Source organism: Cucurbita pepo, chromosome LG10, assembly GCF_002806865.2.
Source record: "Cucurbita pepo subsp. pepo cultivar mu-cu-16 chromosome LG10, ASM280686v2, whole genome shotgun sequence".
NCBI classification, from domain to species: Eukaryota; Viridiplantae; Streptophyta; class Magnoliopsida; order Cucurbitales; family Cucurbitaceae; genus Cucurbita; species Cucurbita pepo.
The window spans coordinates 8,020,394-8,045,569 of NC_036647.1; the positions used below are offsets into that span (position 1 = coordinate 8,020,394).

At 35.6% G+C, this 25,176-nt stretch overlaps 1 protein-coding gene and 2 long non-coding RNA genes across 3 annotated transcripts in view; all 3 read left to right on the forward strand.

Annotated features, from left to right (window-relative positions):
* Positions 1-1,027: 1,027 nt before the first annotated feature.
* The window catches only part of LOC111803440 (kinesin-like protein KIN-7K, chloroplastic), a 34,148-nt gene continuing 9,999 nt past the window's right edge, over positions 1,028-25,176 (forward strand). Inside the window, exons 1-19 of the mRNA XM_023687845.1 lie at positions 1,028-1,176; positions 1,268-1,376; positions 1,771-1,837; positions 2,480-2,745; positions 2,837-2,934; positions 3,340-3,429; positions 4,366-4,418; positions 6,417-6,482; positions 6,564-6,617; positions 6,797-6,856; positions 9,404-9,482; positions 14,244-14,311; positions 15,766-15,828; positions 15,956-16,060; positions 23,554-23,658; positions 23,785-23,892; positions 24,001-24,144; positions 24,363-24,545; positions 24,711-24,866. Of these exons, the coding sequence (XP_023543613.1) occupies positions 1,835-1,837; positions 2,480-2,745; positions 2,837-2,934; positions 3,340-3,429; positions 4,366-4,418; positions 6,417-6,482; positions 6,564-6,617; positions 6,797-6,856; positions 9,404-9,482; positions 14,244-14,311; positions 15,766-15,828; positions 15,956-16,060; positions 23,554-23,658; positions 23,785-23,892; positions 24,001-24,144; positions 24,363-24,545; positions 24,711-24,866 (1,701 nt within the window). The 5' untranslated portion in view covers positions 1,028-1,176; positions 1,268-1,376; positions 1,771-1,834. The remainder of the gene's footprint in view (positions 1,177-1,267; positions 1,377-1,770; positions 1,838-2,479; positions 2,746-2,836; positions 2,935-3,339; positions 3,430-4,365; positions 4,419-6,416; positions 6,483-6,563; positions 6,618-6,796; positions 6,857-9,403; positions 9,483-14,243; positions 14,312-15,765; positions 15,829-15,955; positions 16,061-23,553; positions 23,659-23,784; positions 23,893-24,000; positions 24,145-24,362; positions 24,546-24,710; positions 24,867-25,176) is intronic.
* On the forward strand, positions 17,397-19,332 carry LOC111803441. The gene is made up of 3 exons (XR_002816373.1): positions 17,397-17,563; positions 19,018-19,080; positions 19,208-19,332. It is a non-coding gene; the product is annotated as an uncharacterized LOC111803441 (long non-coding RNA).
* LOC111803443 lies at positions 20,268-21,965 on the forward strand. Its single transcript, XR_002816375.1, has 3 exons — positions 20,268-20,580; positions 21,672-21,734; positions 21,881-21,965. It is a non-coding gene; the product is annotated as an uncharacterized LOC111803443 (long non-coding RNA).

Below are 25,176 nucleotides of genomic sequence, written 5' to 3' on the forward strand. Positions count from 1 at the left end.
ATTGTATCTGCCCAAGCCCACTATGAGCATTTTTTTTTTTTGCCTCACATTTTTTAAACATTTATGCCCGGGGGAGGTTTCCACACTATTGTAAACAATCAAACATTTATTTTTGGGTTGGATTTGGTTGTGTCATCGGGTTATTGTAACAGCCTAAACTGTCATCTTTGGACTTCCCCTTAAGGTTTTAAAACGCTTATGCTAGTGAGAGGTTTCTCCACTCTTATAAATAATGCTTCGTTGCCCTCTCCAACTAATGTGACATCTCACAATCCACCTCCCTTCAAGACCCAATGTTCTCGTTCACACTTGTTCCTCTATCCAAGTGGGTTATCACATTTTTTAAAATTATTTTAAAAAAAATTATTTATTCACCGTACATGTCACAATAATAACGAAAAATTTATAAAACTCAAATATTAAATATTTATAAGCTACACCGTATCATTATCAACGTCAAATATTCTTAATATTTATAATAATTTTAAAAGTACAACAGAGTTTGTTTATAATTCAATTCAACCTCTATTCTTAGGTTGGGTTGTCCCGTTATTTTTCAAAATTATTTAAAAAAAAAAAAAAAGTCAAACATCAAACTTCCTAGGTCAAAAAGCATCATTAACATTTCCAAATACTCTTAATATTTATAATAATTTGAAAATAAGGTTGAGTTAGCTTAGATTGTAATGTGAACCAGATTTTCGGATTGCCCGACCAAAAAAGTTTAAACTTGCAAAACGAACAGAATGTTCGAGTTTTTAAAACATCATTGGATTAGGTAGGATGAGTCATTGGTTCATTTGAACACCTTTAATAACGTATTTGTCCAACGAACGATTCTTTAATCGAGCTAACAATATCATATAATTTTTTACTTATAATATATATAATATGTAAAGATTGCAATAAAAAATGAGCAGTGAGAACAATCACTTTCTCTCTTTGGAGTAGGCAACAATTTCTTTTTGTAGTAATAGACATTGACTTCAATCACACCCTTTTCACTTTTCCATTAATTTTTTTCTCTCTTTTCTATATCCATGCTTGAAATTGCAAGTTTGTGAGCTGCCTTCCTCTCTCTAAAACTTGGATTATAAATGCTGTAGGCCTTTGATGAACGGCATCGCTTCCGAGGCATGTAAGGAAAGCTACAAGTAGAGGAATCAACAAATTATAGTATGATTCTCTGATCTCTATTTCACTTATAATCATGACTTTGATTATGATTTATTGGTTGATTAATTTACTTGCACTTCCTCACTCTTAGATCTGCGTTTTCCTCTGTTCGAAGAACACCCCCCTTGCGGAATTTCGTGATTTTTGCTTGAAAATCTGGATTTGGTCTGCAATGCTTGTTTGATTTAGCTTCGTTCCAGGTGATTTACTTTCTTCAATCATATCCTGTTTGGTTTAGCGGAAATGGGTGGGCGGCAAAAGGGGAAATCAGTGTTGGGCTGCTTGAGTTTTAGGAGGAAGTTCTTGAATTCGACTTTGAATGTGGCGTTTTAGTTGTTTTCTTATTCTCTTTGTTCTAATTTTTGAGGAATTTTTGACTTGCTGGTGAGGTTTTGAAGTTTGGCAAGCGTGAAATTTGGCTTTGCAATGAGAACCCATATATGTAAATATTCGTCGAAGTTTCTAGTAATAAAAAAATGGGGTATTACAGATTCTTTATTGAGTACATTGCTTATCCTAGTAATCAACGTGCTGGAGGATGGCCTTGAATTAGGAATTTTATGATACGTTTTCTTACTAATGACCTTTTTCTAGGTTCTCTCAATCCGACCCCATGTTTAAGGAATGACAATTCTGTTAGGAATCACGGATCTTCACAATGGTATGATATTGTCCACTTTGAGTATAATCTCTCATGGTTTTGCTTTGGGCTTCCCAAAAGGGGCTTCATACCAATGGAGATAGTATTCCTCACTTATAAACCCATGATCTTCCACTAAATTAGCCAATATGGGACTCCCTCCCAACAATTCTCAACAATCCTCCCCTCGAACAAAGTATACCATAGAGCCTCCTTGAGATCTACGTAGCCTTCGAACAACCTCCCCTTAATCGAGGCTTGACTCCTTTCTTTGGAGCCCTCGAACAAAGTACACCCCTTGTTCGACACATGAGTTACTTTTGACTACACCTTCGAGGCTAGCAATTTCTTTGTGCGACACTTGAGGATTCTATTGACATGGCTAAGTTAAGGGCATGACTTTGATACCATGTTAGGAATTACGAATCTTCACAATGATATGATATTATCCACTTTGAGCATAAGCTCTCATGGCTTTGCTTTGGGCTTCCCCAAAAGGCCTCATACCCAATAGAGATAGTATTCCTCACTTATAAACCCATAATCTTCCACTAAATTAGCCAAGGGACACCCTCCCAACAATCCTCAACAAATTCTTAGGAAATTGATATACCAAAATTGTTCCTAAAAGATATTTGATGTTCTTCTCCATAAACTTTTTAGGATCCATATGAAGTGGTAATGGCGTCCAGACAAGGTCCAAAGTCCAAAAACTTGGGTTCTGTTACTACAAAGGTTGCGAAATCGCCATCATCTTCTACTACCTCATCATCGAAACAGTATCTGGAAACTTCTATTGATGGGCAGAGCTCTCCTGCGTCTTCTTCAGCTCGAAGTAAGCCACAGTATTTTTACTCCGACAATTTGCACTTAGATGTGGAAAGATCCAAAGAAAATGTCACAGTCACGGTTCGATTTCGTCCGCTCAGGTGCATTTCATTTTGGCAAATTTATCTATAGCTTTGATGAGTAGGTTTTCTGCCCAATTTCTAATGAACGCGACGGTTTTGCTTTGAGAAGTCCACGGGAGATTCGTCAAGGAGAGGATATTGCATGGTATGCAGATGGTGAAACAATTGTAAGGAATGAGCATAATCCGACTACAGCATATGCTTATGGTAATTTTCTTAAGTGTATTTGATGTAAGATATTTGTACTTGGATTAAAATTGCAATAATAACTTATTAGTTCGCTCGCCCCTTGGATTAAAAGATGCATGGGCGAACGACATGTATGAATCATATCCCTATCAATGGAGAAAAATGCATAGGCGAACTTCCTTTATCTAATATGATTATCCTCCTGATCGTGCTATTAAATTATCAAAATTGCATGTTAAAAATCTATAGTTTTTTCAAGTGTTACTGGTATGTGTACTTCATGTTTATATGCCATTGCATATTGTATTAAGGTTTTAGATTCATTTTCACTCTTTTTGTTTCTCTAAATTTTTGTATCTTGTTTCGTCACGCCTCCAAAAGTAGCGTTTTCTCACTTCAAATATGTTCTCTTCATGCTTTTAGATCGAGTTTTTGGTCCTACAACAACTACTCGTCATGTCTATGATATTGCTGCACAACATATTGTTAGTGGTGCTATGGAGGGCGTTAATGGTAAGCATTACTGATATTTGGTTTGGTGATATTTTGCGTTGACGTTAAGTTCGTGTGAATGGTTCGAGTTATATCTTGATAATTAATTAATTAATTTATTTAGTTTTCTTCGAGTTACAATAGTTGTCCTCATCTTGCTTTGTTTTAAACATGAAAAGCAAGAAGGATACATTGTGATGAAGGAAACAGTAGACTAGGAGTAGAAGAAAAAAGAAATGTATAACATTATATTAATCGATCCCTGATCCCTTAAAGCTACAACCATAAGTTCAGCTGTCACTAGTGTCGAAAGGGAAGTCGAGTATCGTTTTTTTTGCTCCGTTTATTTATTTATTTTTCTTTTGCTGTTCTAATGCTAACAGGCTTCTCATTTTTGGGAATTTTTTGAACCTCCTTTGCCATGGCTCCTTGACATTGCCTCACCAATTCTATATGATTGTTCATTTTCTTTCCTCCTAACATGCCCAGAAAAGTGTGCTGATATGGATTTGATAGAGCCTATATGAGGATTTACAACTACATTAATGGGGCTGAAAAAATACTACAGAATTAGAGCCCTGTATTCTCTCCACTCACCAGAAACTGATTTGCTACCCCCCACCCACATTGACTAATTCATATATTCTAACAATATCTACAAAGAGTGGGTAGGAAAAGAGTTTCCTCATGTCTGCAACACAGCCTGCGTTTATTTTATGCTGTACATATTCGTGCTTGACTAGTATGCATAAGCACGGTCCTGATCAGTACACGTGACATCAACTGGTTTTAGAAAGTGCTGTCTCAACATTATAACTGCCGATTAATACTGTTTTCATTATTGTTATCTCTGCATTATGCTTTGTTATGAGCATGATATGCTGTTTGAAAAATATGATATGCTGTTATTTCCTAATCATGTTCCATCTTTTCCTCCACCCCTCCCCACACACACAGGTACGATATTTGCATATGGGGTGACGAGCAGTGGGAAGACTCACACCATGCATGTAAGATTCAAACCTTATTGTCTTCGTCATTGCTTTATGATCAGTTTCTTTGCATGAACAAGAACATTTTATTTAACGGAAGGTGAGGAAAAAAGGAGACCTGACCTCAGCATGAAGAAACATACAAATTCAGCAATGAAACAAATTAATGCCTATTAAAATGATAGCCTCAATAACTTATAATCATAATCTCAATTCAATAATCTTGATCAGCAAAGGGAGACAATTTCATTTTAGGTAGTCCAAATTTGGTTGGAACCCGTAGAAGGGAGCGACCTTGATTTAAGGAATATTTATTTAATTCCTAGTCGTAAGTTAAGAGATATTTATGTAGTCCATTAAATAAGGGAAGTAGTTGACCTCCATAATTTATCTGTATAGTTACCTAGTATTTACAAATTTAGTTAGTCTTTCTATATTATAAAAGACACATGTACCTAAAAATCTAATAAGAAAAACAGCGGACTAGTTTAGACTTGCAACATAATCATGTCTTTTTGAAGAGTTTTTTACTTAATAACCCGTACCATATTACTAACCGTAGTACAGATGTTTGAAGACTATCTTTTCCTTATTTCTTTGTTTGTTATAAAGAAAATAGGAGCAGTATTGTATTAGTATGTCACTGGTGCTAGATTGTAATGTCATTTCATGATTCTAAACATATCAACTGCTTAAATTCTAATTCTCATCCCTGCCATTGCTATGATGCTTATAATTTCTATGCTAGGATCAATCTTTTGTTGTTTCCTTTGTTGACTTGTTTTGTTATAAATTAAAATCATTTAGTTTTAAAGCAATTCCAAACTAATACGTAAGAGTTTTACTCCTAAAAGAATGAAGGTCTAATAGTAAAAAAAACCGTCATAGGAAAACAAAGAAACCATGAAGGTGAGGCAATTGGGTATTGATACTGAGATAACCAAATAAATTATTTACATAAGAATAAAGTAATTTAAGAGTTTTCAAAAGATACTAAATGGAGGCGAAATGGAAACAACTTTTCTAGAATACTACAATTCAAATAGAGAATTAGGTTTCGAGTCTGTAACATTATGGAAGATTATTCACTTTTGGCTTGGTTATGCAGTATAAAGTTTCTGTTGTGCCTTTCAAAGTATCATCATTTAATTGCTCCTAATACTACATGTGAGCTGATCCATTTTTAATAGTTGGAACTATTGAGCTACTTGTCACGTTTCATTCAAGGTTAATATAAAATCATTTACCTACAACATTCGGTAGACTATGTTTAAACATAAAACAAATTGGTAGTTATTTACATTTTAATACATTAATACATTATTATTTGCATGTGGGGCCTGTGGCTTGAGAGAAATAGCAGAATTTAAAGGGGCGGAGAGGTTCGGTGAGTAGCTCTGGGAGGGGATTAGATTTGACTTCGGGCTTTTTTAATCGGCCTTTCTGTAATTATCAATTTAGCATGATTCTTTTGGATTTTGATATGTTTTTGCAATTAGTTTAGGGGTCCACCGCTAGCAGCCACACCCTTATAAAGAATGTTTCATTCTCCTCCCCAACCGATGTGGGATCTCATAGTGGGCTTGTTCTTTTAGTACACACTTGTATTTTCTTTCATTTTCTCTTCATGAATGCTTGGTTTCTTATAAAAAAAAAGCATTATTATTCGCATGCATTTCATTATTTCATTATTCACAAGTTCTTAGGTTTAAATAGGAAATAGATGACTTTGACTTGGAGTTAAGATATTACATATTATTGAATGAACTTTTGATGGCTTGATTATGGTCTAGAGACATTTCAGAGGCATACATTTGTATTTCATTTGACTTGACTTTTAAGAGGCACAATTTTATGAATCTATATTCGATGGAGGCTGGCAGGCTTTTATAAACTTAATGAGACCTAATGTACTTCATACTTTCCTTTTAGACTATGAAAAATGTGATTTATATAGTCACATAGTTGGATTAGATGATATTGTCAATGAACTTACACCATTCACTCCATTTGTAGGGTGATCAGAGGTCGCCAGGAATAATACCACTGGCTGTGAAGGATGCATTTAGCATCATCCAAGAGGTAATTACAAGGAAATTATCTATATGGTTTAAATACATCATCTTCAAAGAAATGCTTTGTTTAATGTCTTTCTACATCCAGACCCCAAATCGGGAGTTTCTTCTTCGGGTGTCATACCTAGAAATCTACAATGAGGTATGTTCCTTTCCATTTATTTATTTTTAGTTTCTGATGCTTGGTTTTTTTGTCACTTCATTTGCAAACTTTTCTAAGCTTTTAGATTTCTGATGCAACAAAAAGTAAAATAGTTCAAAATCAGGTTTGTACTTAGGTTGAGTAGTTTTAATGGCACTAAATAGTTTCCTTCATCCCAGGTTGTCAATGATTTATTGAATCCCGCTGGACAAAATCTAAGAATCAGAGAGGATGATCAGGTAAATACTTTTTTTTTTCTTATTCTTTATTCAATGTCTTATTGTCATCAAATTCCAGTTTAACAGCTTTGAGTGAGATCCCACATCGATTGGAGAGGGGAATGAAACATTCTTTATAATGGTGTGGAAACCTCTCCCTAGCAAACGCGTTTTAAAAACCTTGAGGGGAAGCCCAAAGGGAAAGTCCAAGGAGGACAATATCTGCTAGCGGTGGGTTTGGGCTGTTACAAATGGTTGACACCGGACGGAGTGCCAACGAGGACGTTGGGCCCCAAAGGGGGGTGGACTCTGAGATCTCACATCGATTAGAGAGGGGAACGAAGCATTCTTTATAAGGGTGTGGAAACCTCTCCCTAGCAGACGTGTTTTAAAAACCTTGAGGGGAAGCTCGAAAGGGAAAGCTCAAAAAGGACAATATCTGCTAGCGGTGGGCTTACACTCTCCTTGCTAGGAGAATCAGAGAGGATGCTCAGGGGATGTTAAAGTGATTATTAAATGGACTTGTGACAGAACTCATTTCACTGTAGTATATTAAGATGCAAGGAGAAGTAATTTAACCAAAACCGTTTTGACTTTCAAGAGGTTTGTTTCTCTCCTTGGAAGCCACTAGTTACTATAAGCTTCCCCTTCTCTCTCTACTGTTCTTACAGCGAATATCATAGACTGGGGCCCACTTACTAACCTTTAGGGCTTACCTCCACAAGCATATACAACGACATTTGCATCACTCTCTTACATACTCTTTGCTCATATAATCCCTCAACTCTCATACAAAATCATTCCTCTGCCTCTACTTAAACAAGTTTCCTCCTGACAAAACTGAAATACTACGGATGCTTTCCACTCCTCGAAATACCCTCAGCCCAAGGGTTTGATTTGCCCTCAAGCTTATTCAGGAAATCTCAATGTGACCTTATCACACACTTCTCAGGAAGCTTCTTCTTCAATTTTCCCTTTCCACTAAATTAACAACTCTTGTTCTCCTGAAGAAGTCCATGGTTGGGTGTACACTCAAAATTGCCGATGGGGCTAGGATGGCACCCTCCTTTGGTATCACAAATGGAATTGAGGATGAATGCACGAATCCTTTTGCAGTTGAAGTCTGTATGCTACTGACCTCACCTGTTTTTCCTATTTGGAATAGTCCACGGTACATTTTTTTTTAACAAAGAACAAAACTTTTCATTGGTGTAATGAAAAAGAGACTATTGCTTAGAGCATACAAACTTTACGAGGGAGTGATAAAAGAAAATTATATATTGCAATAAAAGACTAACAAAGTGCTTGGATACAGTACACTAGGAGGGAGCCTTTAGACGAGTTGATTCAAAACAATCAATCCAAAACAATTGTTTCTTCTGGAAAACTCATTGGTTCCTCTCCAACCAAAACTCATATAATAAAGCTTTAACTGCATTAATCCACTAAATTTGTATTTGGAGGGGAAAACAGGCCCTACCAGAATGGAAGAACATTGGCCTTGAAACAGTTAGAGAACAACCACTAAAGATTAAACATCAAAAGAAGGTTGGCTCGAGAATAGGGACAATCAAAGAAAATATGTTTCATGGAGTCCCCAGCAGCACTACACAATGAGCAAATGAGCAAATGGAGGATCGATACACCATTTACGAGAATCAATACATCAACAGCAATACATAATGAGCAAATGGAGGGAAAAATGCAATTAGATGGTAACTTTCTTTGAAGAACTTCTGAAGTATTAAGACTTCCTTTGAGCATAATCACCAATGAAATGCTAACTCTCTTGGGACTTTTTGATTTCCATAAATCCGCATAAACCTCTTTGCCCAAAGGTGTATAAGAATTCAGATGTCGAGTTAAAGATTTTTACAGAAAAAAAATACCTGAAGGATCAATACACCATTTACGAGAATCAACAACCAAACCAATGTTGAGAGACATAACAGTTTGGACCGTGTTTAGAGACTATCCCTTCATGTTGAGATCACAATAGACCATTTTTTGAAGAAATGCATCTAGGGGTCTCAATATATCCTTGGGAGCTGTCATTTTGCTTGTTCAATTTGGGATAGCTTCTTGGAGATTTTTTGGGGTTTGTTTGGCTCGTAATGGAGACTGTTCTATCTTGCAGGAGGTTCTTCTCTGTGCCCACTGTTGTGACAAGGCGCAGTTTCTTTGGCACGTTGGGTTTTTGGCTGTTTTATAGGATATTTAGCTTGAAAGGAATAATAAGATTTTTAGAGGGGTTGAGAGGTTTTGGTGAGAGGCTTGGTCTTTAGCGAGGTTTAATGCTTTTCTTTGGGGGGGGCGGGGAGGAGGAAGGAGAGAAAAAAAGAAGAAAAGAAAAAGAAAACTGGGCAAGATGCACTTACTTTACTTCTGGATTCATTTAGCATTTGCTTAATATGAGTCAAGGACGACTATTAAAAATCTCAACTTCTTGCCAGTTTTCTGTATTCTATTTGCTTGCAACCATGATATTTACTCCACTGTTAAGAGCTTATGATAATCATTATAAGAATGTTGAAACTATGTGCATTTGTTTTTACGTTCATGTTTTAGGGCACCTTTGTGGAAGGAATTAAGGAAGAAGTTGTACTATCTCCAGCTCATGCACTCTCACTTATTGCAGCGGGGGAGGGTAAGAATACTCGATAGGGTCTTTGGTTTTATGGAAAAGAAAAAGGATCTGAATATTTTATGATGATTCATTTCTCTTGCAACATCCATTTTAGATGCTTATTTGAAAATGAGTCCAGATATTTTCTTCTTTATTAGATTTTCAGATGCTCAATGTGTTATCTAATCTTGTAACTTTAAGGGTAGGGAGTAAGAGGAAAAAATCTCCTACAGGATCTCCAGTGACTTAAATTTCTCCTTACGATAGTTTTATAGACTTTGTTATTTTTAGTGCTATGTATTGGTGTAGATGTATCTTCCCTTTCAAAGAATATAATACCACTTCTCTAGTCACTACTCGGAGATCATTTTTCCCTCCTTTGTGATTTCGTTCCTCAATGAAAAAGACACCTTGTTTTCCTCTTTAAAAAAAAATAAAAAAAAGAAAGAAAAAAGNTCTTCTTCAATTTTCCCTTTCCACTAAATTAACAACTCTTGTTCTCCTGAAGAAGTCCATGGTTGGGTGTACACTCAAAATTGCCGATGGGGCTAGGATGGCACCCTCCTTTGGTATCACAAATGGAATTGAGGATGAATGCACGAATCCTTTTGCAGTTGAAGTCTGTATGCTACTGACCTCACCTGTTTTTCCTATTTGGAATAGTCCACGGTACATTTTTTTTTAACAAAGAACAAAACTTTTCATTGGTGTAATGAAAAAGAGACTATTGCTTAGAGCATACAAACTTTACGAGGGAGTGATAAAAGAAAATTATATATTGCAATAAAAGACTAACAAAGTGCTTGGATACAGTACACTAGGAGGGAGCCTTTAGACGAGTTGATTCAAAACAATCAATCCAAAACAATTGTTTCTTCTGGAAAACTCATTGGTTCCTCTCCAACCAAAACTCATATAATAAAGCTTTAACTGCATTAATCCACTAAATTTGTATTTGGAGGGGAAAACAGGCCCTACCAGAATGGAAGAACATTGGCCTTGAAACAGTTAGAGAACAACCACTAAAGATTAAACATCAAAAGAAGGTTGGCTCGAGAATAGGGACAATCAAAGAAAATATGTTTCATGGAGTCCCCAGCAGCACTACACAATGAGCAAATGAGCAAATGGAGGATCGATACACCATTTACGAGAATCAATACATCAACAGCAATACATAATGAGCAAATGGAGGGAAAAATGCAATTAGATGGTAACTTTCTTTGAAGAACTTCTGAAGTATTAAGACTTCCTTTGAGCATAATCACCAATGAAATGCTAACTCTCTTGGGACTTTTTGATTTCCATAAATCCGCATAAACCTCTTTGCCCAAAGGTGTATAAGAATTCAGATGTCGAGTTAAAGATTTTTACAGAAAAAAAATACCTGAAGGATCAATACACCATTTACGAGAATCAACAACCAAACCAATGTTGAGAGACATAACAGTTTGGACCGTGTTTAGAGACTATCCCTTCATGTTGAGATCACAATAGACCATTTTTTGAAGAAATGCATCTAGGGGTCTCAATATATCCTTGGGAGCTGTCATTTTGCTTGTTCAATTTGGGATAGCTTCTTGGAGATTTTTTGGGGTTTGTTTGGCTCGTAATGGAGACTGTTCTATCTTGCAGGAGGTTCTTCTCTGTGCCCACTGTTGTGACAAGGCGCAGTTTCTTTGGCACGTTGGGTTTTTGGCTGTTTTATAGGATATTTAGCTTGAAAGGAATAATAAGATTTTTAGAGGGGTTGAGAGGTTTTGGTGAGAGGCTTGGTCTTTAGCGAGGTTTAATGCTTTTCTTTGGGCTTTGACTTCNTTTTTTTTTTTTTTTTTTTTTTTTTTTTTTTTTTTTTTTTTTTTTTTTTTTTTTTTTTTTTTTTTTTTTGTAATTACTTGTTAGGCTTGATCCTTAACTTGAGCCCTTTTGTGTATGGTTAATGTGCTCCTTTTGTTTGAGCTTTGTTTTTGTATGTGCCTTTGTTCTTTCAATGAATAGGTTGGTTATATTATTTGTTTTTAAAAAAAAAAAAAAAAAAAAAAAAAAAGATTAAAAAGATGAGATATGTCTTTGTTCACTTGTTTGGTAGTTTGGCTCAAACTTTTGATACCACGTATGCCCTGTTAAAGAATACCCGTCTTCTTTCTTGTGTCTACATTCTTATGGTGTTAATGTCAGACCACCTACCTTTCAGAATTTTTGTTTCATTCCATTTTTCCAATATCCAAAGTTTGGTCTGTGCCATATGCAAATAACTATTTCTCTATGTCTGGTTTAAATCATCACATTTTGTCGAAGAGGTTGAAAGAATAGTAATGGAGTGATGTCCAGCCAATGAAAATACTTGGATCTGTTTTGCTTGTTTGTTAATCTGGAGAGAGAGACTTTTCAATTCTGTAACTCACTATTTACTTCTTGTTTCTTAAAAATAAAGATTAATGGGCCATGTATGTAGTTCAAAGGGGCAGCCTAATTGATCGAGGGCTTATAGGTTGATATATAAATAGCTTGGTTTCTCATAATTCTACACGTTTGGGCAACTATTCTTGTAGTTTTCTATTACCAGCAAGTGGGAACTTTTTTGCAATTGTTTTCATGTTGTATTTCCCATTTTTATTGCCTTTGTAGTGGCTTGGTCATCATTTAGGTGGCTTTCTTTTGTTCTTTCATTAACTATTCCTATGAGGAAGAAAAAGAAAAGGAAAAAAAAAAAAATGTGGTCAATTTTTCGACCCTTTTTTGAGCTTAAAAGATACACTCTTAGTTTCTTAGTGCTTTGGCTTGGATTAGAGATGTGTGCTGTATCTTTTGTAGAATAATTGAATATTCTTTAATCAGAATAACAAAGTTTACTAAAATATATAGGTAGAACAAGTAATGTTGTTGATTGAACCTTCGTTTTAAGTTGCTTTCCTTTTCCCTGTTCTTGTTGTGCTCACGACACCTCATCGATATGATTAAATGGATCTGGAATTTGGTTTAGTTTAGTTTAATGTTTTGGGCATTACCTTGTGATGATGTTGGTAAGATCTTCTTGATTTTCAATTTTAATTTTTATTGTTTTGGCACATGATGCCAATTTTTTTTGATTGACTTATTTAATTTAACAAGAACAGGAGACATCGTTGATTTACTTGAAATAGTATTTTCAATCTTGTGAACAGACTATAGAGAGCAGTGCATTTGGTGAAAGCAGTGAAGGAGAAGCTGTAAACCTGTCTCAACTGGTAATAAGACTCTACCGTTTTCAACATTTAATTTTAAATGAACTATTCACGTGATTATCTTGTCGTGCATATCAATTCTCTGCAAATTATTTTCNGCTCATGCACTCTCACTTATTGCAGCGGGGGAGGGTAAGAATACTCGATAGGGTCTTTGGTTTTATGGAAAAGAAAAAGGATCTGAATATTTTATGATGATTCATTTCTCTTGCAACATCCATTTTAGATGCTTATTTGAAAATGAGTCCAGATATTTTCTTCTTTATTAGATTTTCAGATGCTCAATGTGTTATCTAATCTTGTAACTTTAAGGGTAGGGAGTAAGAGGAAAAAATCTCCTACAGGATCTCCAGTGACTTAAATTTCTCCTTACGATAGTTTTATAGACTTTGTTATTTTTAGTGCTATGTATTGGTGTAGATGTATCTTCCCTTTCAAAGAATATAATACCACTTCTCTAGTCACTACTCGGAGATCATTTTTCCCTCCTTTGTGATTTCGTTCCTCAATGAAAAAGACACCTTGTTTTCCTCTTTAAAAAAAAATAAAAAAAAGAAAGAAAAAAGAAAAATGTAACAGCCCAAGCCCACCGCTAGCAGATATTGTCCTCTTTGGGCATTCCCTTCAAGGACTTCCACTCAAGGTTTTGAAACGTGTCTACTAGGGAGAGGTTTCCACACCCTTATAAGGATGCTTCGTTCTCCTTTCCAACCGATGTGAGATCTCACAATCCACCTCCTTGGGGGCCCAGCGTCCTCGCTGGCACACCACCCGGTGTCTGGCTCTGATACCATTTGTAACAGTTTAAGCCCACCGCTAGCAGATATTGTCCTCTTTGGACATTCCCTTCAAGAGCTTCACCTCAAGATTTTAAAACGCATCTACTAGGGAGATTTCCACACCCTTATAGGAATGCTTTGTTCCCCTCTCCAATCAACGTGGGATCTCACAAAAAAAGAATAAGCTGTATCGATTATTTACATGCGGTGTCACCTTTGAAAGATCCCTCCAACTTCATTATGTTTAATCATAATTTTTTGGAGATAAAATGCAAGGACTTTTGGAAGTTATTTTTGAAAACTATTTTCGATTTTGAAGTTATAGAAATTCAGTTAAAACATGCTTGATTTACCATTCTTTAAAGTTGTTTTCCTTATAAATTATTGGCTTGTGAATGATCGTTGCTCAATAATCTTACTTTTACAAACTACTTGATCGCATATCTTAAAAGATATTTTGTAAGGTTACCAAGCAGCTCCCACTCTTCTGTTTTCTTGACCATACTGGATGACGATTGAATAGATCTACCTTTGTATAGATTGTTTTACTGATGATTACACTTAGTTGTATCTATATTTTACTTTCAGGCATTTTCTTATAGTGCTTCTTTTGCAAAGATTAATCCTTTTGATCTCTTTAATCTGTTGTCTCACATGCATGACTATTCATTTTTTTGCAAATAGAAGTTTTATATTGTTATTGCATCTGTTTGTTATTACGATAATATAATATTCATGACAGTTACACTTTGTGATAAAATTTTAATTGTTGCCAACAGAACACAGACATGTTGGGTCGACGAATTTCAATTTGTTAAGCAGCAGAAGCCATACAATATTTACATTGGTAAATCTATATCTTAATGGAAGCATGACACAGCCTTGATTGGTTTTAGTCATTCTTCTACCAACTTCTACTTGATAAATTTAGACCTAATTTCACCACACTCTCTCTTATTATTGCTTGCAGAGGTACACCTGCAGTGAGTGATATATTATTATGGTGAATATCATTCCTGTATTGAGGGTTACCCTTTTTCTTTTAATAGTTGGTAGTTACGATCTCTTGGTAAAGAGTTTTCAATTGGTCGCCTGGACCTCCTTCCATGAGATGTTTACTCTTTTTGTGGAGGGATATTTCAATTTTTTTTTTTTTTTGGAAAAAAAAAAAAAAAAAAAAAAAAAATTAAAAAGATGAGATATGTCTTTGTTCACTTGTTTGGTAGTTTGGCTCAAACTTTTGATACCACGTATGCCCTGTTAAAGAATACCCGTCTTCTTTCTTGTGTCTACATTCTTATGGTGTTAATGTCAGACCACCTACCTTTCAGAATTTTTGTTTCATTCCATTTTTCCAATATCCAAAGTTTGGTCTGTGCCATATGCAAATAACTATTTCTCTATGTCTGGTTTAAATCATCACATTTTGTCGAAGAGGTTGAAAGAATAGTAATGGAGTGATGTCCAGCCAATGAAAATACTTGGATCTGTTTTGCTTGTTTGTTAATCTGGAGAGAGAGACTTTTCAATTCTGTAACTCACTATTTACTTCTTGTTTCTTAAAAATAAAGATTAATGGGCCATGTATGTAGTTCAAAGGGGCAGCCTAATTGATCGAGGGCTTATAGGTTGATATATAAATAGCTTGGTTTCTCATAATTCTACACGTTTGGGCAACTATTCTTGTAGTTTTCTATTACCAGCAAGTGGGAACTTTTTTGCAATTGTTTTCATGTTGTATTTCCCATTTTTATTGCCTTTGTAGTGGCTTGGTCATCATTTAGGTGGCTTTCTTTTGTTCTTTCATTAACTATTCCTATGAGGAAGAAAAAGAAAAGGAAAAAAAAAAAAATGTGGTCAATTTTTCGACCCTTTTTTGAGCTTAAAAGATACACTCTTAGTTTCTTAGTGCTTTGGCTTGGATTAGAGATGTGTGCTGTATCTTTTGTAGAATAATTGAATATTCTTTAATCAGAATAACAAAGTTTACTAAAATATATAGGTAGAACAAGTAATGTTGTTGATTGAACCTTCGTTTTAAGTTGCTTTCCTTTTCCCTGTTCTTGTTGTGCTCACGACACCTCATCGATATGATTAAATGGATCTGGAATTTGGTTTAGTTTAGTTTAATGTTTTGGGCATTACCTTGTGATGATGTTGGTAAGATCTTCTTGATTTTCAATTTTAATTTTTATTGTTTTGGCACATGATGCCAATTTTTTTTGATTGACTTATTTAATTTAACAAGAACAGGAGACATCGTTGATTTACTTGAAATAGTATTTTCAATCTTGTGAACAGACTATAGAGAGCAGTGCATTTGGTGAAAGCAGTGAAGGAGAAGCTGTAAACCTGTCTCAACTGGTAATAAGACTCTACCGTTTTCAACATTTAATTTTAAATGAACTATTCACGTGATTATCTTGTCGTGCATATCAATTCTCTGCAAATTATTTTCGTAACTTTTCCTACATTTTACTTATACCTGCAGAACCTCATCGATCTGGCAGGTTCCGAGAGCTCAAAAGCTGAAACTACTGGTATAAGGCGAAAAGAGGGATCATATATTAATAAAAGCCTGCTAACTCTTGGAACAGTGAGGCTTCTCATACATTATCTTTTTAAATCAAACTTTTAGCTTTTTTCTTACTGCCACTTGTTTGTACGAGATTCTCATTTCTAGTTATAATCTTATTCTGTTTTAATCTTCTGAATGCTGTTTGATAAATTAGAAGACTGGTCTATCACGTTAATGGAGGCTTAGAAGTTGGCAATCTCAAAGATAAAATATTGCTTTTGGTTCCTTGTGGATTTGAAATTCTCCCCTTGGTGGAAATTCTCTTTGGCACTATTATTTATTTATCATTAATATTACTATTAATTTTTATTTATGGCAAGCAAATATGAGTTGGATGTTATGGTTGGTATACTGGCAATCAAATGAAAATGAGAAGAAATTGTCCTCGGGGGTTCGTTTCTTACACAATTTTTCTCTTATTATCTTACTAGATTAGTAACTGGAGAAGTAATAGCTTCTGGAACCTTTGTTTGGTGACGCTAGGCCCCTTAAATTCAAGCCCCTAGTGTAACAGCCCAAGTCCACCGCTAGCAGATACTGTTCTCTTTGGGCTTTCCCTTTCGGGCTTCGCCTCAAGGTAAAACGCGNCTTCGTTCTCCTTTCCAACCGATGTGAGATCTCACAATCCACCTCCTTGGGGGCCCAGCGTCCTCGCTGGCACACCACCCGGTGTCTGGCTCTGATACCATTTGTAACAGTTTAAGCCCACCGCTAGCAGATATTGTCCTCTTTGGACATTCCCTTCAAGAGCTTCACCTCAAGATTTTAAAACGCATCTACTAGGGAGATTTCCACACCCTTATAGGAATGCTTTGTTCCCCTCTCCAATCAACGTGGGATCTCACAAAAAAAGAATAAGCTGTATCGATTATTTACATGCGGTGTCACCTTTGAAAGATCCCTCCAACTTCATTATGTTTAATCATAATTTTTTGGAGATAAAATGCAAGGACTTTTGGAAGTTATTTTTGAAAACTATTTTCGATTTTGAAGTTATAGAAATTCAGTTAAAACATGCTTGATTTACCATTCTTTAAAGTTGTTTTCCTTATAAATTATTGGCTTGTGAATGATCGTTGCTCAATAATCTTACTTTTACAAACTACTTGATCGCATATCTTAAAAGATATTTTGTAAGGTTACCAAGCAGCTCCCACTCTTCTGTTTTCTTGACCATACTGGATGACGATTGAATAGATCTACCTTTGTATAGATTGTTTTACTGATGATTACACTTAGTTGTATCTATATTTTACTTTCAGGCATTTTCTTATAGTGCTTCTTTTGCAAAGATTAATCCTTTTGATCTCTTTAATCTGTTGTCTCACATGCATGACTATTCATTTTTTTGCAAATAGAAGTTTTATATTGTTATTGCATCTGTTTGTTATTACGATAATATAATATTCATGACAGTTACACTTTGTGATAAAATTTTAATTGTTGCCAACAGAACACAGACATGTTGGGTCGACGAATTTCAATTTGTTAAGCAGCAGAAGCCATACAATATTTACATTGGTAAATCTATATCTTAATGGAAGCATGACACAGCCTTGATTGGTTTTAGTCATTCTTCTACCAACTTCTACTTGATAAATTTAGACCTAATTTCACCACACTCTCTCTTATTATTGCTTGCAGAGGTACACCTGCAGTGAGTGATATATTATTATGGTGAATATCATTCCTGTATTGAGGGTTACCCTTTTTCTTTTAATAGTTGGTAGTTACGATCTCTTGGTAAAGAGTTTTCAATTGGTCGCCTGGACCTCCTTCCATGAGATGTTTACTCTTTTTGTGGAGGGATATTTCAATTTTTTTTTTTTTTTGGAAAAAAAAAAAAAAAAAAAAAAAAAATTAAAAAGATGAGATATGTCTTTGTTCACTTGTTTGGTAGTTTGGCTCAAACTTTTGATACCACGTATGCCCTGTTAAAGAATACCCGTCTTCTTTCTTGTGTCTACATTCTTATGGTGTTAATGTCAGACCACCTACCTTTCAGAATTTTTGTTTCATTCCATTTTTCCAATATCCAAAGTTTGGTCTGTGCCATATGCAAATAACTATTTCTCTATGTCTGGTTTAAATCATCACATTTTGTCGAAGAGGTTGAAAGAATAGTAATGGAGTGATGTCCAGCCAATGAAAATACTTGGATCTGTTTTGCTTGTTTGTTAATCTGGAGAGAGAGACTTTTCAATTCTGTAACTCACTATTTACTTCTTGTTTCTTAAAAATAAAGATTAATGGGCCATGTATGTAGTTCAAAGGGGCAGCCTAATTGATCGAGGGCTTATAGGTTGATATATAAATAGCTTGGTTTCTCATAATTCTACACGTTTGGGCAACTATTCTTGTAGTTTTCTATTACCAGCAAGTGGGAACTTTTTTGCAATTGTTTTCATGTTGTATTTCCCATTTTTATTGCCTTTGTAGTGGCTTGGTCATCATTTAGGTGGCTTTCTTTTGTTCTTTCATTAACTATTCCTATGAGGAAGAAAAAGAAAAGGAAAAAAAAAAAAATGTGGTCAATTTTTCGACCCTTTTTTGAGCTTAAAAGATACACTCTTAGTTTCTTAGTGCTTTGGCTTGGATTAGAGATGTGTGCTGTATCTTTTGTAGAATAATTGAATATTCTTTAATCAGAATAACAAAGTTTACTAAAATATATAGGTAGAACAAGTAATGTTGTTGATTGAACCTTCGTTTTAAGTTGCTTTCCTTTTCCCTGTTCTTGTTGTGCTCACGACACCTCATCGATATGATTAAATGGATCTGGAATTTGGTTTAGTTTAGTTTAATGTTTTGGGCATTACCTTGTGATGATGTTGGTAAGATCTTCTTGATTTTCAATTTTAATTTTTATTGTTTTGGCACATGATGCCAATTTTTTTTGATTGACTTATTTAATTTAACAAGAACAGGAGACATCGTTGATTTACTTGAAATAGTATTTTCAATCTTGTGAACAGACTATAGAGAGCAGTGCATTTGGTGAAAGCAGTGAAGGAGAAGCTGTAAACCTGTCTCAACTGGTAATAAGACTCTACCGTTTTCAACATTTAATTTTAAATGAACTATTCACGTGATTATCTTGTCGTGCATATCAATTCTCTGCAAATTATTTTCGTAACTTTTCCTACATTTTACTTATACCTGCAGAACCTCATCGATCTGGCAGGTTCCGAGAGCTCAAAAGCTGAAACTACTGGTATAAGGCGAAAAGAGGGATCATATATTAATAAAAGCCTGCTAACTCTTGGAACAGTGAGGCTTCTCATACATTATCTTTTTAAATCAAACTTTTAGCTTTTTTCTTACTGCCACTTGTTTGTACGAGATTCTCATTTCTAGTTATAATCTTATTCTGTTTTAATCTTCTGAATGCTGTTTGATAAATTAGAAGACTGGTCTATCACGTTAATGGAGGCTTAGAAGTTGGCAATCTCAAAGATAAAATATTGCTTTTGGTTCCTTGTGGATTTGAAATTCTCCCCTTGGTGGAAATTCTCTTTGGCACTATTATTTATTTATCATTAATATTACTATTAATTTTTATTTATGGCAAGCAAATATGAGTTGGATGTTATGGTTGGTATACTGGCAATCAAATGAAAATGAGAAGAAATTGTCCTCGGGGGTTCGTTTCTTACACAATTTTTCTCTTATTATCTTACTAGATTAGTAACTGGAGAAGTAATAGCTTCTGGAACCTTTGTTTGGTGACGCTAGGCCCCTTAAATTCAAGCCCCTAGTGTAACAGCCCAAGTCCACCGCTAGCAGATACTGTTCTCTTTGGGCTTTCCCTTTCGGGCTTCGCCTCAAGGTAAAACGCGTCTATTAGGGAGAGGTTTCCACACCCTTGTAAAGAATGTTTCGTTCTCCTCCCCAACCGATGTGAGATCTCACAATCTACCCTCTTCAAGGCCCAGCGTCCTCGCTGGCATTCGTTCCCTTCTCCAATCGATGTGGGACCCCCTAATCCACCCCTTTCAGGCCTAGCGACCTTGCTGGCACACCGCCTCGTGTCCACCCCCCTTTGGGGCTCAACCTCCTCTCTGGCATATCGCTCGATGTCTGACTCTGATACCATTTGTAACAGCCCAAGCCTACCGCTAGCAAATATTGTCCTCTTTCGCTTTCTCTTCTGGGCTTCCCCTCAAGGTTTTAAAANTCTGTTTTCTTGACCATACTGGATGACGATTGAATAGATCTACCTTTGTATAGATTGTTTTACTGATGATTACACTTAGTTGTATCTATATTTTACTTTCAGGCATTTTCTTATAGTGCTTCTTTTGCAAAGATTAATCCTTTTGATCTCTTTAATCTGTTGTCTCACATGCATGACTATTCATTTTTTTGCAAATAGAAGTTTTATATTGTTATTGCATCTGTTTGTTATTACGATAATATAATATTCATGACAGTTACACTTTGTGATAAAATTTTAATTGTTGCCAACAGAACACAGACATGTTGGGTCGACGAATTTCAATTTGTTAAGCAGCAGAAGCCATACAATATTTACATTGGTAAATCTATATCTTAATGGAAGCATGACACAGCCTTGATTGGTTTTAGTCATTCTTCTACCAACTTCTACTTGATAAATTTAGACCTAATTTCACCACACTCTCTCTTATTATTGCTTGCAGAGGTACACCTGCAGTGAGTGATATATTATTATGGTGAATATCATTCCTGTATTGAGGGTTACCCTTTTTCTTTTAATAGTTGGTAGTTACGATCTCTTGGTAAAGAGTTTTCAATTGGTCGCCTGGACCTCCTTCCATGAGATGTTTACTCTTTTTGTGGAGGGATATTTCAATNCTGGAGAGAGAGACTTTTCAATTCTGTAACTCACTATTTACTTCTTGTTTCTTAAAAATAAAGATTAATGGGCCATGTATGTAGTTCAAAGGGGCAGCCTAATTGATCGAGGGCTTATAGGTTGATATATAAATAGCTTGGTTTCTCATAATTCTACACGTTTGGGCAACTATTCTTGTAGTTTTCTATTACCAGCAAGTGGGAACTTTTTTGCAATTGTTTTCATGTTGTATTTCCCATTTTTATTGCCTTTGTAGTGGCTTGGTCATCATTTAGGTGGCTTTCTTTTGTTCTTTCATTAACTATTCCTATGAGGAAGAAAAAGAAAAGGAAAAAAAAAAAAATGTGGTCAATTTTTCGACCCTTTTTTGAGCTTAAAAGATACACTCTTAGTTTCTTAGTGCTTTGGCTTGGATTAGAGATGTGTGCTGTATCTTTTGTAGAATAATTGAATATTCTTTAATCAGAATAACAAAGTTTACTAAAATATATAGGTAGAACAAGTAATGTTGTTGATTGAACCTTCGTTTTAAGTTGCTTTCCTTTTCCCTGTTCTTGTTGTGCTCACGACACCTCATCGATATGATTAAATGGATCTGGAATTTGGTTTAGTTTAGTTTAATGTTTTGGGCATTACCTTGTGATGATGTTGGTAAGATCTTCTTGATTTTCAATTTTAATTTTTATTGTTTTGGCACATGATGCCAATTTTTTTTGATTGACTTATTTAATTTAACAAGAACAGGAGACATCGTTGATTTACTTGAAATAGTATTTTCAATCTTGTGAACAGACTATAGAGAGCAGTGCATTTGGTGAAAGCAGTGAAGGAGAAGCTGTAAACCTGTCTCAACTGGTAATAAGACTCTACCGTTTTCAACATTTAATTTTAAATGAACTATTCACGTGATTATCTTGTCGTGCATATCAATTCTCTGCAAATTATTTTCGTAACTTTTCCTACATTTTACTTATACCTGCAGAACCTCATCGATCTGGCAGGTTCCGAGAGCTCAAAAGCTGAAACTACTGGTATAAGGCGAAAAGAGGGATCATATATTAATAAAAGCCTGCTAACTCTTGGAACAGTGAGGCTTCTCATACATTATCTTTTTAAATCAAACTTTTAGCTTTTTTCTTACTGCCACTTGTTTGTACGAGATTCTCATTTCTAGTTATAATCTTATTCTGTTTTAATCTTCTGAATGCTGTTTGATAAATTAGAAGACTGGTCTATCACGTTAATGGAGGCTTAGAAGTTGGCAATCTCAAAGATAAAATATTGCTTTTGGTTCCTTGTGGATTTGAAATTCTCCCCTTGGTGGAAATTCTCTTTGGCACTATTATTTATTTATCATTAATATTACTATTAATTTTTATTTATGGCAAGCAAATATGAGTTGGATGTTATGGTTGGTATACTGGCAATCAAATGAAAATGAGAAGAAATTGTCCTCGGGGGTTCGTTTCTTACACAATTTTTCTCTTATTATCTTACTAGATTAGTAACTGGAGAAGTAATAGCTCCTGGAACCTTTGTTTGGTGACGCTAGGCCCCTTAAATTCAAGCCCCTAGTGTAACAGCCCAAGTCCACCGCTAGCAGATACTGTTCTCTTTGGGCTTTCCCTTTCGGGCTTCGCCTCAAGGTAAAACGCGTCTATTAGGGAGAGGTTTCCACACCCTTGTAAAGAATGTTTCGTTCTCCTCCCCAACCGATGTGAGATCTCACAATCTACCCTCTTCAAGGCCCAGCGTCCTCGCTGGCATTCGTTCCCTTCTCCAATCGATGTGGGACCTCCTAATCCACCCCTTTCAGGCCTAGCGACCTTGCTGGCACACCGCCTCGTGTCCACCCCCCTTTGGGGCTCAACCTCCTCTCTGGCATATCGCTCGATGTCTGACTCTGATACCATTTGTAACAGCCCAAGCCTACCGCTAGCAAATATTGTCCTCTTTCGCTTTCTCTTCTGGGCTTCCCCTCAAGGTTTTAAAATGCGTCTGCTAGTGAGAGGTTTCCACACCCTTATAAAGAATATTTCATATTCTCCTCCCCAACCAGTGTGGGATCTCACACCTAGACTTTTTACCAAAACTCTAATGCAAAGGAGGAAAGTTGTAGGATGTGGATATAAGCAAGGGAATTTGCTCAACCAACAAAAAAAAGAAAACGTAAGGGAATTTCAGTCCTACATCGCTATCAAATGTCAAGTTGAACCAATTCGCTTGCGTCCATATAAAATATCAAGAGGAGAAAAAGAAGGAAAACCTCGACTAATAATTAAGGAAGGTTGTAGAGTAATCAGAAGATCAGGGAATGACATGGGATCTTTTTTTTTCTTTTTCTTTTTTGGAATCTTTTTGAGAACCTTATTTACTTGATACCCTTTCCTGTAAAGAAACTAATAGTAAATATTTTTCCCTAAGATTATTCTTCCAAGTACTAATTTTTATCCTCTACACTGGAAGGAGTCCATCAAGAACATAGCATGGTGGAAAATAATTCCAGTAATCACTCATTAAATTTTCTTATGAGCACTATATCGTATCAAATTGACCACTAGCATTCTCTCACAGCTCTGGTTATCGCGTTGAATTTGCTTAACTCTACCACCAGTGATCATTTGTCCTTTGTTGTAAAGGACATAACTTGGTCCATGGTTATTTCTGGTGTCAGGTAATATCAAAGCTAACAGATGGAAGGACAAATCATATACCATACCGAGACTCTAAACTTACCAGACTTCTTCAGTCTTCACTTAGCGGTCATGGGCGCGTGTCTGTAAGCCTTTTTATGCCTTATTATATGAATAAATATTATTTAAAAAATATCCAAAGGTGTTTTCTAGATTTTATTCGCCTAAGAAAACATCATAGTTTGTTCATTCATCTCTATTCGTATTCACAGCTTATATGCACAGTTACTCCAGCATCAAGTAGTTTGGAAGAGACGCATAATACATTGAAATTTGCACATCGTGCTAAACACGTCGAAATTCAAGCAGCACAAAACAAGGTAGGAGTTTTATTTAATAGAAAAAGTATTTATTCCTAACTTCATGTTTGGTTGTTTAATTAGCTGATTAATTTGGGAAAAATGTAAGCTGATTTCTCATACCTGCAGATTATTGATGAGAAATCACTTATCAAGAAATATCAGAATGAGATTCGGTGTTTAAAGGAAGAGCTGGATCGACTAAAGACGGGAATTATGACCGTTCCTCAACTGAGAGATTCTGAAGATGACCTTGTGCTCCTGAAGCAAAAGGTATTATTATATTTGAAGTGCCGTACTATTTTTTTAGGACTTTGTATGATTGTATGTATTACTGATAAAAAAAAATTTGAGCCTGTATTCCGTAATTCATTTGGTTATATATCCATATATACTTATGGTGCAAAGATGTTTGACAGAATATCCATTTCTCCTGCGAGATATGGTGTTTGACTTGAACTATTTCTTTTGGTGTGATCCTATGCATAAAGTTAGAAGATGGTCAATATAAACTACAATCAAGATTGGAACAGGAGGAAGAAGCAAAAGCTGCTTTGTTGGGCAGAATCCAGCGACTGACTAAGTTAATTTTGGTCTCCACAAAGGCATCACAATCATCACGGTTTCCTCACCGACCTGGTCTTAGGAGAAGGCATTCTTTTGGGGAGGAGGAAGTATGTACCCTCTTGCTCTAAGATGTTATTCATTAATTAGTGATAAACACGAGCATGTGTACTTTAACGGTTATTACTTCCAATATAATTTAAATGTTATGACCTTTTGAAATTTTTTCTATACGTCCATCTATTTTCTCTAAGTGGTTATATGCATATGGGCAGCTAGCTTACCTTCCGTACAAGAGGCGAGACCTAATTTTAGACGATGAAAATATCGACTTGTATGCTTCCGTCGAGAGTAATAGCGAAGCCAATGATGATACGGTTAAGGAGAAGAAGACCCGAAAGCATGGCCTACTAAATTGGTTAAAATTGCGGGTTAGTGGTTTTTTGGATACTCGAGAGATTTTTTGTTATTATCGGTCTCATGCAGTGATTATTAAAATTCATTGGTTAAGTATTGTTGTGACTGATCTGCATCATGCCTGTTTGAGTAAAATATGGTTTATGTACTTCATGCAAATACAATGGTATTATAGAGAGTTTCTATGATGTCTCACATTGGTTGGGGAGGAGAACAAACCACCATTTATAAGGGTGTGGAAACCTTCCCCTAGCAGACGCGTTTTAAAGCCTTGAGGGGAAGCCCGAAAGGGAAAGCCCAAAGAGGACAATATCTGCTAGCGGT